At 33.2% G+C, this 15384-nt stretch overlaps 1 protein-coding gene across 6 annotated transcripts in view; it reads left to right on the plus strand.

Annotated features, from left to right (window-relative positions):
* Positions 1-15384, plus strand: part of GOLGA4 (golgin A4) — a 115135-nt gene that overhangs the window by 63934 nt on the left and 35817 nt on the right. For all 6 annotated transcript variants that reach the window (XM_063113568.1, XM_063113563.1, XM_063113564.1 and 3 more), the window contains 3 exons: positions 8532-8710; positions 11978-12109; positions 14338-14493. In XM_063113568.1, coding sequence (XP_062969638.1) covers positions 8532-8710; positions 11978-12109; positions 14338-14493 — 467 coding nt within the window. The remainder of the gene's footprint in view (positions 1-8531; positions 8711-11977; positions 12110-14337; positions 14494-15384) is intronic.

Consider the following 15384-nt stretch of genomic DNA (forward strand, 5'->3'; position numbering starts at 1 on the left):
CTAACTCTTAATGAAATAGTACTATTAGTATCCTTATTTTACAGATAAGAAAACCTAAGAACATAGAAGTTAAGTAATTTGCCTACATTCATGCACAGAGAGTAAGTTGTCATATATAGTCAGGGTTTTTAATTTAGGCATTATGGCTCCAGAGTCTGTGCCTTTAACCATAGAGATCTTGAGTTTGGCAAAGAGAAAGAAATGAAAAAAGAAGTTATCTCAAAAAGTCATAGGAATTGTGGACAGTTACACATTTCGAGGAACTATAAGAGATGTTTCAGGAAGTGGGGAGGGGACGGTGGAGATTTTGAAAAAGTCTTTGCATTTGGTAAGGATTTGAGTCCCAGGATGCAGTTTTGAGAAATGATTTTAGAAACTAGATTGTAAAGTGTTAAGGAGGGAAGTGGGTCTGGATGAGAGAGAAATATTTGGTTGACACCAAATGTGCTCATAAATAACTTCCCATCTCATTGAAGTTGTTTTATGGATAAAGTGGTTGGGAAATTTAATTTATGAATTTATTCCCATTAAACCTAAAAATTTTCCCTTCAAAGAGAGTTAATAGACAGCATCTTTCAGAATATAATCTTTGAAGACTTACTTGAAGCAGTTTGAGAGTTGTGAAACCTTATTAAACAGGTTTGCTTTCAGCGAACAGAAACCCAGCTTCTCATATCAGGCTTTTCCATTTTTAGGGACTGCTTTTTGTTGACTCTTGTAGCCAGTCAGGAGAAAAGAATGTTGGTTAGGGAATTAATTTCCTTTTTAAAAATAGAGTGTACTTTGTGAGGAGGTAGAAACTGATGAATAAATATCAAGTCGAAAGGGTAAGTAATGAAAAGGTAAACAAAATACACAGTTAATAGCTTTCCTTCCCTTGCTTCTCCAAAACACAGATGTATTTTGTTTTTCAAGTTGATATTCATAAAACTACATATTTGTAAATATTTGATAGCCTATAAATTGGAAAACCTTTCTGGTAATAGTACTATCAAAATATTGAAAATTAATAAATACTAAAAGAGAATTAAGATTTAAATTACTTAGTAGATGCATTCACTTTGGAAGGTCTTTAGATAACAGTTATAAGTAATTTTATAGATATTTTTAAAGAATTATATTTGTAGTTATAATTATTGAGGACTATGATAGTAAGTTGTAACAGACTGGTTCCACATTGAAGATATTGCCTTTTAAATCTATAATGACAACTAATTTTGCACACCAACTGCATTTCATCTAATGGTCTTTTTTGAGTCTGAACAAAACTGTTTAACTAGAAAATGGTTATTAGTTCAAATATAAAGTGCATTTGCCAATTGAAAGAAAAATTCCAATTAAGTAGTAAGCATCAGAAAAGGTCAATGTAAAGGAAGTAGGGTTTCCATAAATAGTCTGTGAACATCATCCAGCTCTTGGAGAATTCAGTTGGTATGTTAAATATTTGTCTTTCTCTTTCTCGGATTTAAAATTTAAAGGCTAAACACATAAGAGCTGGCCATTGTAAGGAAAATATTAACATCACTGTGGCTTGGTGGTGTTAGGATTTTAGAAGTAGGTGTGTCTGTATAAAACTAGTATAAAAGAAAATTAACTAATGTATTTTCAACTATAAAAAATTTGACTCTGATATTGTTAGTAATTCTTGATGTATGGATATTAGTAGACAAATAACTAATGCCTTTGGCTTCATTATTCTGGATGTCAAAATTGGCTCAAGAACATTTCATACTACTTTTCTTGGGAAATAATCTATTATTACACTGCTCCTCATCAAAACCTGTGATGCCTCTCCTATGTTGGAAGACAGAGGAAATCTGAATGTTTCTGGTTTAAAAAGAATAATTCTATCATAAAATACTAAGACTGTGAATATGGTGATGTACCAATTTCAGGATGCTGTATCAACCTTGTAGTACTTAGTCTTGTCTCTAGCAGAAATGTTGGGTATGGTTTTTGAAGTGTTATACCATAGCATTTTTATTTTGTTAAAATAATTTATTTTACTGGATAAAACCAAAAATAAATATATTCGTGTGTGTACGTGTGTTTACCAGGGTAGGAGGTAAGGGTATCTGACTAGTTATTGATGTAGTATGTTCCCAAAAAATTAGAAAATAGAGAAAACGAAAACACATCACTGTTGTTTCAGTATATTTCCATTTAATCTTTTCTCCAATCTTTATTTTTATGTTATTGTAATAATATTGTATACCCAATTTTGTATGTTCTTTTTTCCTCTGTTTAGCATTATGTTGGGAATAGTTTCACATGTTGCTAAAGCACTAACATTTTAATGGCTATGTACATCATTTACTTGCTAACCATTTCTCTATTGATCAACACCTAGATAATTTTGTATTTTTGCTATTATGAGGTATAATAATTTTGTGATATGGCTTATTCCATATCGTTGAATTTTTTCTCAGGATAAATTCTTACCCAGTCTTTTTTGTTAGTTACCTTTAAATGATTTAAAATAGCCATTACAAAAAAAAAGGGCCCACTCCACAATGTTAATCCCTCCTTCATTAAAATGCTCTTGCCTACAGTTATGCAAAATTAATAAAATATTCTGCTTGGACTAGGAAAGTTTTCTGAGTGTACTAACTTTTGTAAACCCTGTTTCCCTTTTTATGTACCCTGTCTTTGCTGAAGTTTTATGTTTTATATGATTGGCTGCATTTGAAAACTTGGATTTACTCATAACATTCTTTGCTTTTTTTATTGTCATGTTGTGTTTGTACAGGAAATAAGTTTTTCATTTGTTATAGTATAGGTCTGATATATCGAGGACATTCAGTGAAACATATTTGATGTTTGAAGGTCCCTTTAAAATAGAGTATATGTATTTAAATGTGTAAGATTTATGCATTTTTGTAGAACAAACTGAAATCAAATGTGTATTTATGTACTTTATTAGTTGCTGATAATTTATGTAACAAAGTTTTCTTGGAGTCTTAAGTCTCACAAAACATCTTATTTTTGTGCATCCACACATGCCAATAAGTGAATCATGGTGCCTTTCCCAAGCCTTGTATGAACAGGACTGGGGTAAGGGCTATTTTTTTTTTTTTTTCTTATCATGGGTACTTAGAATAGCTTTATGAAGAAAATTCCATGTTTCTCAGGCAAACAAACAAACAAACAAAAAACCAAAAATGTAGATTTTAAGTATGCCATGTTTGATAAGCAATATGTACATTTTTTGATATACTAGCTGAATATCTGATGGAAACATTTATTATTTTAAATGAATTTTAAAATGCATTTATTTATGTCCTCAGCAGTGTCACTGTACTGGAAAGCATCAGCAACTGGAAGAACACATTTCTTTGGTGTAGAATATTTCCAATTTAACTAAATTTACTTAGTTTTAGCCTATAATATTTTTCAAGATTAGTGTGAAGATTTCAAGGTATTTGATTGATAAATTTGTATATAAGGAGTACATGAAAATTTGGATAGATGTTTAAATTTTTTGAAGGTCGAAGCATAGTCAGGTTATAGAAGAACCTTGTTATATATTTTGGTAAGTGGCTTAAAATGTCGATTTCCACTGCAAAAGTGATATTTGTTTGATTTCTGAAGGCCCCAATTTATATAAAAGCATTGCACTATCTGATTTATGCCACTGGGTGGTAGTATCTTATTTTCATTTACTTAAGCTCTAGACCAGTAGTTCTCAAATTTTTTGACTTTAGGGACCTCCTTATATTCTTAAAACTTACTGGAGATTCCAGAGAGCTTTTTTTATGTGGATTATATGTATTGATGTTTATTGTATTAGTGATTAATACTAAAAATTGTTTAATTCATTTTAAAATACAATTGTTAAACTCATTACATGTTAGCATAAATACTTTTACGAAATATACCTATATTTTCCAAAATAAAATTTAGTGTGAAGAATTGCTTATATTTTTGTTTATCTCATTGTTTGGCTTAATAGAATATAGCTGCATTTTCATGCCTGTTTCTGCATTCAGTATGTTGTGATATGTTTTTTTGGTTGAAATATATGAAGAAAATCTGCTTTCAAGCAAATACGTATTTGGAAAAGGGAGGACAACCTCACAGATTCTCTGAAACGGTCTCAGGACCCCAGGATCTTTGGACCACACATTGAGAACTGCTGCTCTAGGCTTTTGATTTATTCACAAAAGAGGCTTTATGATTGGGTGGGAATTCTAAAAACCAAAAATTCTCTTTGTTGCTATTTCTGTCAATTTTCGTTTTATTCATTTTATAGTACTACATACTTTTATTACTTTACTGCCACATGCAGCTCTTTTGCTGGGATAAAGACGTAGGCACTGGCTTATGTATTCATTCTTGATGTCATTAACCAGCTTCTTAGGATCAACAGTTAATATGGAGGTTGGCAGCCTTTCCACACTTCTGTCTGCATCTCTGTTTATTCCCTGCGGTGGAAATAGAACTGGGTCTTGTTAGCCTCATTGTAAAGTGTTCTCTGGGCCAGTGCACCAGAACAGTAATGCTATGTGGAAACTTAGAATTCTGGCATTTGTTATTATGATTGATCAGGATGTTCAGGATGAGGAGGGGAAAAGGTGACTGAGTGGCAAAAACAATGCCACATTCTTTCTAGCTTTGTTTAAGGACTAGTTCTTTTATTTCCCTCCCCTCTTTAATTCAACTATTTTTTTTGTGAAAAAAATTTTTGTAGCACCCAATATCTAGTATATGCTTGGCAGATGGTAAACATCTAATAAATATTTGATGAATGAGTGGTTGGATTATTGAGCTGTAAATTGCCTATCTTTCTCATTTAACTGTTATAGTAAGCATTTGTCCATTTAAAAAATTCTCATGGATGTGAGTGAACCTTGTATGAAGTGTGAAGTGTAAAATGAGGAGCTAACAATGAAAGGCCTGCCCTGCATTTTCTTTAACTGACAGAGGACCATGCTTAAGTTTCATTAAATTTTTGCCTAGATGTATTTTCGAAGTGTTTTTACCTTTTTAAAATCAAAATTGCCTGAGATACATTGAATTTTACTTTGGAAGAACACAGTGTGTTCTTGCAACATTCTGCAACAGTTCGTGCTTAGCCTTCCTGTTGATGTGTGCTGTGACTGTGGTTTTCCCATGCACTCTTGCATGTTGGCTGAAGACTTGTCAGCTGTGGCTGATGCACGTTTTCTTTTGCCCCACTCACTTATCCTTTGTTGATAATTGAAAGCCAAATTATGTAGACATTCAGAACAGACTTCTTTACTTACATTAAAATCCTAGCATTAGTTTCTCTATGGAAAGAGTAGGGAATTCACTTTTAGAACATTATAGGCTACAGACGCCACTTTAGTGTGTCTGGTGGGTTACAAGGTCATGACATGAGATGTTTCTGGTTAGTAAGTAAACTCAGTCTATCCTCCTTAAACATTGAAGTGGGACTCACTGTTGGAGGCAGACTTCCTGTAAGGAAGTGGCTTCATTTGTGATACAGTGTAGAATCCATAATGGATTAGTTTTCTACATGTAAATATATGTGATGCGTTTTAATGCCTTTTTTTTTTTTTGTACTTAACATTTCTTTGAAGCAAGATGGAAAGGAAAGCAGTGAGTTTTTGTGCCTGTCAGAGGTATAATGTGTTGCATTTTGTTGAGTGTTAGAAGCCATTAGTGTAACTGATTGGTTTGGAAATTCTGATTTAGTAAGAAATATTGCTCAACTGAGCTCAATCGGTGTCATCATTCTTAGTTTTTAGAAATATTGCAAGGTAAGGATCATTTATTAAATCCCATTTTAAAGTTCTACCATAAAACCTGTATATTCAAGTTGATTTATCATCTGAGGGAAAATTTGGGTGCCTCAATTATTGCATTTGAATGAGGATGTTGAGTTAAAAGATTTCAAAGGTTTCTTTCTAGGTATGAAATTATTTGGTTCACTGACATGGTGTTGGAAAGTGGGAGAGAGGATTAAATTTAGATGAAAAGAACTATGGAACCTAATCTATCCTACTTTCTTCGTTATATGATGGATAATTAGGTGGCTTAGGAAAACTATTTTAGTGGATTAAACACTAAAATTAGAATATAAAATTTAGGACAATATTCTAAAATGTACTAAGTGTGGTTAGAAAACTTAAATCACTGGGAAATTATATCTAAATAGAAACTTGTAGCATGGAATTTTTTGTTTGAAAAGGCGAGAGCACTAAATTTATTTTTATAATGTGCTGTATTCTGGAAATTTAAATATGAAACCAAAGAAAATTCACTTTGCATTGACTATATAAAGTTTTATGTTGCTTAACTGACAAAAGTTCTTTATTTAAACTGTATTTTGCTGGAGGAGCATCAAAACTATCTTCAGGTTCTCCAGAGCCTGACTTAAGATATTTCTGTGAAGTACTTAGAGGTGCTAAGATACAGTTTTACATGCTGAATAATAATAAAGATGAAAAGCCGCCAATGATATCCAAGTATTAAAAAATATTGTCATTCCTTTTTCTACTTTTTTCTTTCCCAGATTTAAATCTTCAGCACAAACTAAGGAGTAAGCCCTCTGTTACAGAATCTTTTTCTTATAATAAGTTACTTTACTTGTCTGAGGAAACTAATTTCTTGTTAGTATCAAGAGCTAATTGTTTCTGTTTGCGTGACACTAGAACTCTTAGAGTAAAAGAATATCTATATAAAACAAAGACAACATTTTCTCATAAATATTTTATTTTCCAACAGATTTATATTCACATATGTACGAGAGTACTTCAAAAAGTTATTTTGTTGTTTGCAGGCAAATGCCAGTAGAGTTGGAATCTTTAAAAATAATTTCAGTTAATTTATATTCCTTTGAAATTTAGATCTTTTTTTTTTTGTCCTTTTTTGTGACCGCGCTCAGCCAGTGAGTGAACCGGCCAACCCTATATAGGATCCGAACCCGCGGCGGGAGCACTGCTGCGCTCCCAGCACCGCACTCTCCCGAGTAAGCCACAGGGTTGGCCCAAATTTAGACCTTATTTAAACATTGGTTTTGTAGTTTGGATATATAAAGTGAATCAGTTGGATAGGTTTATTTTTTATATCAAAGATATATGGTTGCCAGAGAGATTATTCTTTAAATTGTTAAACAAAGTAAATTGTGTTTCCCAGAATTCAGCCTTCTCTTGCCTTTTTCTGTAACTAATGCAATTTGCCATTAAGAAAATGCTTTAGAATAGATGTTTGTCTTCAGGTATGCAATTCCTGTGCCCAAACCACAGTCTGTTAAGCCAAGTTGTGGTTAATAAAAAGTCTTTTTTCTGAGATGCCATATGTTTAAGTTCCCACACTTCTTATACCATTGTAAGGGAAAATATTACATTTGTCAATGAGCTGTCTCCACATGTCTATGAAGACATGTTTCTTGATAGAATTAAAAACACATCTTGAAAACTGAGTTTTGTTTATAGTCTCAATCTGTGGTAAAGGGAAGTCTGGGGACTTTGACGAGGACCAAAGGAAATAATCTAGGATGACAGTAGCAGTAGGATGTTCACAGCATATCATTATGCTAATAATGTATGTGTATGTATATGCATGCATACACTTCAACACAGACATATACACATGCATACAGTGGATCTTCAAAAAGTTCATGGGTCGTAATATCTCTTAATTGTATTTTTCCACAAACTTTTTGAAGTATCCTTGTGTATATGTAAATATAAACACACACATATTTGTATTTTAGGTGCCAAGTTCCCAGCTGTTGCACCCATCCTGATTTTGTTTGATGCTGGGTGAGCTATTTGGCCTCCTTAATGACCTTACTACTCTAGCCAAGATGATTATGTTTGCAGGGCCTGCATTCTTACTTATCTCAACCAAGGACTGCCTGCTGGTAGTGCTTCTCTATTGTTGAATCAGGTAAAGGTTTCTTTCTAGTTAACTGAAAAGAGCCATAGTTTGGTACTTATACAAGAGTAGGTTTCATTTCAAAATACGTTGTTTAAATATGTGATTTAGCCAGTGAGTGTTTAAAAAAAGAAACAAACAAAAAACGCTGCTCTTTTATTATATGGTTAAGAAGTTTTTAAAAATAAGATTTGCCGAAGAATAGTTTTTCCATTCTTAAAAATGTCCTAATGAATATACAATAGTATTACATAATTATTAATGATAAATGAGTTAAGAACTGAATAGGAAACAAAAAAGCAATTGAAATTATATAGTACAGAATTAGGGGCAGATCCTCATTTCTTTAAATTTGCTATCTATAAGGACACCAGTGAGGAGAATGAGGAACCTTTAGTAATTTAATATTTTTTTCAAAAAGTGAGGCTCATATAAGCAGTTTTAATTTTCTAATCCAGAACTCAACAACAAATTGGTTTCGGTGACTGAACATTTCTTGTGGCTTTGTTGAACAACTCAGAAATTTCTCTTAGCTTAGAACTATGATGAGTTTTTTAATCTGTCCTGCTACTGCTGCTCTTAGTTCCTGTAAACTGAATGTAAAAACACTTTAGCTTGATGATATCATTTCTTGAGATACTTGTTTTCTGCTCTTTTCATTATAGCTTTTGAGGAACTTGAAAAAGCCTTGAGTACAGCCCAAAAAACAGAAGAAGCACGGAAAAAAATGAAAGCAGAAATGGATGAACAAATAAAAGCTATCGAAAAGACAAGTGAAGAGGAACGTATCAGTCTTCAACAGGAATTAACTCGGGTGAAACAGGAGGTTGTTGATATAATGAAAGTAAGAATAATTCTGGATTGAAATGGGCTACAAAATTTGAAAACTTAAGTCTGATGTTTTTCATATAATCTTTGTACAGAACAGCTAATTTGTATTTTAGATCTTGATCTTTAGGATATAGTAAAAAAGCATGTTGATAGAGAAATAAACTTTATACTGAGGTAATTCTTTGGATCCTTTTAGGCTTTGCTTTCTCTCCCATGGGCCATGTTATAAACTAAGCTGTTCCTTAACTGCTTTATGACTCCCTGACTCTAGGCTGCTTAGCTGCTTCAGTAGCTTCTTCTTGGCCAAGAAACTACTTGCCTTGTGTGTGTCTTTGAGGGAATGAGGGAGTAAGTGACTGAGGAGCTAGGTTGTTTAAATGTTTTAAAGGATCATTATTACTTAATATGTTGGTTACTCTTAAAAATATAGATAGATTTCATTTTCAAAATTAGCTTTTTGGAAAGGTCTTTTTTAAAGAAATTAATGCATTTTAAAAATCTCATAGTTTTCCAGTTTTTCAGAAATGTGAATATGCCATCCTCATGACCCCTCCCTGTCCCCAGCTTCCTTCCTCACCCATTTTTCTCTGCTTTGGTTTTTGCCTATTTTTCCTCCTGTCATATTTGCCTTTGTTGACTCTTTGCCCATTTTATCTAATTCCTTTGTTGACTCTGCATTTATATTCTTGATACACGTTGAGTATCCCTTATTCCAAATGCTTGGGACCAGAAGTGTTTCAGATTTCAGATTTTTTCAGATTTTGGAACATTTGCAGAATACGTACTGGTTGAGCATCCCTAATCTGAAAACCTGAAGTCTGAAATCCTCCCTTGAACATCTCCTTTGTGCATCACGTTAGCACTCAAAAGTTTCAGATTTGGGAGCATTTCAGATTTCATATTTTTGGATTAGGGATACTCAACCCGTATTTGATTATGGCCACTAAAATGGCTCAAGATAAATTATAGATCTGAATAGGTAAGGCTTCAATTTCTGAGTTGCGGTGTCTCTTTTTACAACTTCTGATAATATTTCCATGCTTTTACTTACTAGTGCTTAGTGGGTATTATATAAATAATTACAGTGTGTGTACAAATATAGAGGGGGCAAGTTTTATTCTTTTCATAAATTTTCTTCCTCTGTTGAGCTATAGACAACTTGCAAAGTAGAAGTTATTTATGACTGATTATTTGATATACAAGTCTTTCACTATAACTGCCTGACTATATTTTAATTTTTTAAATAATTAGTCAAATGATGTGATAAGTAATGTTACCATGGACATATGGTATAAAAAGTATACAATGAAAAGATTCCCCTCCATTTTAGCCCTTTAGTTTTTTCCAAAGAAAACCACTGTTTTCTTTTTGAATATGCTTTGCAGAGATAGTCTCTGCCTATATAATTTTTCTTTCATGTTCTATAATCCCCTTTGATTTTTTTAACACAAAAGATAGAGTGTTATATATGCTGTTCTATATTTTGCTTTTCCAGTTAATATTCTATCTAGGAGACTGTTCCTTATCCATTGATAATTGATAATGATGCCCCAGTTGTTTTAAAGGCTACTCAGAATTTCATTGTATGAATTTCCCATAATATAATCAATCTCTTATTAATAGATTTTTAGATTTTCAGTTTTTGCTACTGCAAATTGTGAATATCTTTATGTGTACTTGCTCACATATGTATTTCTTTAGTATAGAGGCCTAGGAATGGAATATTACTCAGGCAAGGATTATGTATATTTTTAGTTATTGGCTAGTTGCTACAGGTTTTGTAGAGGACAGTTTACACACACGCAAGCAGTGTATTAGAATATGTCTCCCCCTCCCCCACCCCTGCTAAAGGTGGTGTTATTTAACCCTTCTGTCTTTCCAAATTTATAAATAGAAAAAACAAAAAAAATAAGATGTCATTGTAGTTTTAATATGCATAATTCTTACCAGTATGGTAAACAAATTTTTATGTTTAAAAGAAATTTGTAGTTTTTCCCCTTGAGTTGCCTGGCCAAATTCTTGACTCATTTTTCTATCGGGCTGTTAGTCTTTTTCTTATTGATTTATAGAAGTTCTTTAGTTATGGTGGAAATTAGCCCTTTGGATATGAGGTGCTTTTATCCAAATAATTTTCCTTTTGGTATTTGTTGCCTTTTGGGGCTGGGGAGGGGGGTGGCTGGCCAGTACAGGGATCTGAACCCTTGACCTTGTATTTGTTGCCATTGTTTATGTTTTTGTATTTTGGTTTTTTTTTTTTTTTTGGCCATGCAGAAATTTTTCTTTTCCTAGTAGTTGAATTTATTAGCCTTTTTCCTAAATCCTACCTGGATTTTTGTTCTACTTAAAAACACATACATGCTTCAATTCTGAGATCATTAAAAAAAATTCTGTTTTTTCTTCTGGCATGTTTACAGTTTCATTCTTTTATGGTTACATCTTTGATCCAACTGTAATTTATTTGGTGTAAGGAGTGAGGTAGGGATTCAACTTAACATTTTTCCAGATGACTACCAAGTAGTCTCTAAATCATTTACTTAATAACCCACTTTTTCCTATCTGTTGTATTATCTTTATTACATACAAAATTATTAAAGTATCAAGTATAGGTCTTTTCTGGATTCTCTGTGCTCCATTGCTTTGTCTATGTGCTGGTATTGCACTATTTACTCTAGTTTTATAATGTGTTCTATTTGGTAGCCTCTATTCTCTTATTTTTTGGAAGAGTATCAGCTAGTCTTGCATGTTTATTTTGTTTAATGACAACCCCCCGCCCCGCATTGTGTTGCTAGTTCTCTTTGATTAAATATCTATTTTTAGGTTTATATAGAGAAATTTGACATTTTTATAAGAGTTTTCCTACCTAAGAAAGAACAAGTCCAGTATCTTTTAATAAATAGTACATGCCTGGAAAACTATGCATTATTAGATGGTGGCAGCCGGGGCAGCTTGACCACAGTGAAGTGCCTTCTCTGAGAACGTCCTTATTCCCCCTGCTATGCTTTCCTATTCTGACCAGTGTGGAACATCCGTGCAAGATGTGGAAATAGAACTTCAGCCACACACAGGACTCTACTGTCAGCACTTCTTGTCTTAAACTAAGGGAAAAATGTTACTGGTTTTTTTTTAAACAACCATGGTTTTGGTGACTTTTGATCTATGCTGGAAATATATTCTGATTTTTCCTCTTAAGTTGATTAAACTATAATAAAGTATTATTTAGTTGTAGAGTTACATATTTTATTCTGGGTGTTTTCACTTTATCTTTTTGACTGACTTTTAGAAATCCTCCGAAGAACAAATTGCTAAACTACAGAAGCTTCATGAAAAGGAGCTGGCTAGCAAAGAGCAGGAATTGACCAAGAAGTTTCAGAACAGAGAAATGGAATTTCAGGAGCAAATGAAAGTAGCTCTTGTAAGTATTGTACCTACTTTGTTTTTGTTGTAGGTAAACTTGGCAGAGTTATAAAACTGTTATTTTCTTACCTCTGCCTCTCAGCTTGAGGTCAGACTACTAGCAGCCATGACCTTTGAGTGTGCAGAGATGGTAGGAAGTAGGCAAGAAAGGCTGACAGAGCTCGTTAGCTTAGTATTGTGTGAAAATTAAATTTACTGACCTAACAAGCTTTCATCAAAGTTTCAGTTTGTTTATCCATCCCTCCCACCCTGGCAGTAGGCTAGGGAGATGAAAAGGAGAAGACAGGTTATCTGAAACAGAGACTGCATAACTTATTTCAGGAAGAATGTCTAAAAATTCACCAAATTGAATATACCCACCAGAGTTCAAGGCCAAGGCTCAGAAAGTTTTATCTGAATTGTATTTTAAAGAAGAAAAAATTAAAATAACCAAGTAGTTTTCATTTTAAGTAGAATGATTTTAGTACTAATTTCCAATCCATATGATAGTTAAAAAATAAAGTTAAATTAAAAAACCAATTGAACTAACAAAAACAATAACCAAAAAAGCAAAGATTCAGATTTTTGCTGAAAGATTTGTTGACGTAGTATAATTTGAACGTTTAAAACAAAAAATATTCTTCTTCAATTGTGAAAACCTTTTATATATTACCATAAAAAGAGTTAATGCCAAAAATGTGGTTTGTTTTTATGTGAAGTTATTATCCATAAGATATGTATAATTTAAAATTGCTTTCAAGTGCAAAAGTTTGGAAAATAGTATTTTAAATTTTAATCTTTCTTTCATACATTGTTTTTTTCACTTTTAGCTGGTTCTAGGAACTCTCTGATCTTCTGTGTGAGGCAGATAGACACATGAATTTATAGTAAAATTGGCTGAGGTGAGGGAATTTTAGTCTGTGGTCATGAAATTTACACATACTATATATGGGCACATATTTGTATTCTATGTTGGTCCAGAAACAAATTAAAGCATATTACAAGAATACTTCAAGTATAACAGGACAGCATAAATTTAAAATGGAGCATGGAAATTAAGGAACATAGTGTGATGTAAATGAAGTAGGAATATCACTAAAAATGCCTACCATAGGGACCTACTGTGGGTTTTCATGCTGGGGTTATTGGCCTTTGGGGCACTGAGCCTTGAACATTGACCTTGTTAATGCTGTGTTCTAGGAACTGATATATTCAGATATATTCCAATTAAAGAGAAAAGAGACAAACACAAGCACACACATGTGCAGGTGCAGTTATCTCCTCTTCTTAATTCAACAGACTATTAAAATTTCTTTTTTTTTATTTTTGGGGCCACATAGAAATACATTCAAAATATAGTTTACGTTAAACAATATAGTATATTCAAAATGATATTTAACAATCAATGTTATGGAAACTAATATTTTCTTATCAGTCTGCTCATAATGTGGTACATTTTTCCTTAAAACAATGTGCTTCACCAGAGTATAGTGAATGAAAATATTGCTGTTGGCAATATGAACCCTAAGCAATAGGCGTAGATAAGTACACTTTTCTTAATTGAAGTTTAATTAAGAAATTAACATTTAGTGCCCACTAGAGCTTCTCTTCTCAAAACAGTAAACACTTTAAATATGAATATTGATATATGTAATAAGAACAATCAGAGAAGCTGATAATCAGGTAATCAGGATATCAGGATTGATGGGGTGGTAGAGCCCAGATCATCTAAAAAGAGTTATGTAGGCTTTGTTTTATAGATATTTCCTTGATCTTATCCATATATTTACAAGTAATCTTCTGATTTTGATTTGTTTTTCATGTAGGGTTCCCTATTATAATGAGGTATTTCTCACAAATTATTTAAACTTAAATCTAGTTTCTAGACCTAGATTGAAATACCAAACTCTAGAGTGCAGAAAAGTTAGTGGCAATTGTGGGACCCGTCATATCTGGTGGTCTTTTTGCAAAACATTTTAAGTAGTGGGAAAATAACAGACATAGTGAGGTTATTGGAGCAAATTTTCGATATCAATAGTAATTGTGACAAAGATTGGCCCAACCGTGTTGGAAAAGCCACATAATGCCTTTTTTCTGCGGACTCGGGTGTGGAAGGAGAGTTGATGATATTGCCTACCTCACAGGGCTGGGTGCAGATCAAATGAAATGAATGATTCCTGTGGAAGTACTTTGGGAATGCTGAAGATTTACGTGGTTCTGAGGTGGTATTAATTGTTTTTGGCACAGGAAAGGAGTCAATCAGAATATTTGAAGATTACCCAAGAAAAAGAACAGCAAGAATCTTTGGCGCTGGAAGAGTTAGAGTTGCAGAAAAAAGCAATCCTCACAGAGAGTGAAAATAAACTCCGAGACCTTCAGCAAGAAGCAGAGACTTATAGAACTGTAAGTTTAAATAATATTCAGGTTCCAGAGCTAAGAAATTATTTGTATATGGAAACTGTTGTTCTCTCTCCAGTCAGTATGAAGTTTCAGAGAACCGTTGTTTCACTGGGTTAGATTTATGTATACATGCCTTTCATTTGTAGGTAATGAGAGCTATTTATGGGAGTGGTTTTGGTTTAGGGTTGTGTTTGCTACATGATGCTCTTGGTTGTGCCTTTAGCTGGCTGTATTTCTGTCAGCCATTCACTCTGCTGCTTTGTGCTCAGACTATGCAGCATCTCCACTCCATTGCTTACTCATCCTTGATAGCCAGGAAGTGGCCTCACTTTGTAGCAGCACTTCTCCTGGCATCTTCCTGCTTGTCCAGCTTCATCTCATGCCATGTCTTAAACATAATCCATTCTTTGTTTATATCACAGTTTAATTACACCAGTACCCTGTTTTTGCATATAAGTTTTTCTCAGCTTTTCCATATTAAACATAGTCCTGTAGTGAACATATTTGTATATTTGTCCCTGTGTGCACATTTTTAATGTCCTCTGACATTTCCTTCAGCAGTATTTGAAATGTACTACCTCTTTAGAAAACCAATGGATGTTATTTTGATTTTTTAGCTTTTGCTCTGGTTTAGACAGTGAAACAGTCACAATTCTTACCCATAGTTCTAAACTGTGCTTTATTTTTTTATTACCAACATTTACAAAGGGTGGCATGGTAGAGTGAAATGGGCACTTAGGAGGCCAAGATCTTCCACTTTCTAGCTTTGCTAATTAATTGTACCTTAATTTCCTCACTGGTCACATGAAGAGATTGGATTCAGTAATTCCTTAATATTTTTCCAGCACTGACATTCTATGGCTCTGCCTTACTTAACTCTTTTTCCTTCAGAAT

This window comes from Cynocephalus volans, chromosome 11 (assembly GCF_027409185.1).
Source record: "Cynocephalus volans isolate mCynVol1 chromosome 11, mCynVol1.pri, whole genome shotgun sequence".
In the NCBI taxonomy this organism is placed as follows: domain Eukaryota; kingdom Metazoa; phylum Chordata; class Mammalia; order Dermoptera; family Cynocephalidae; genus Cynocephalus; species Cynocephalus volans.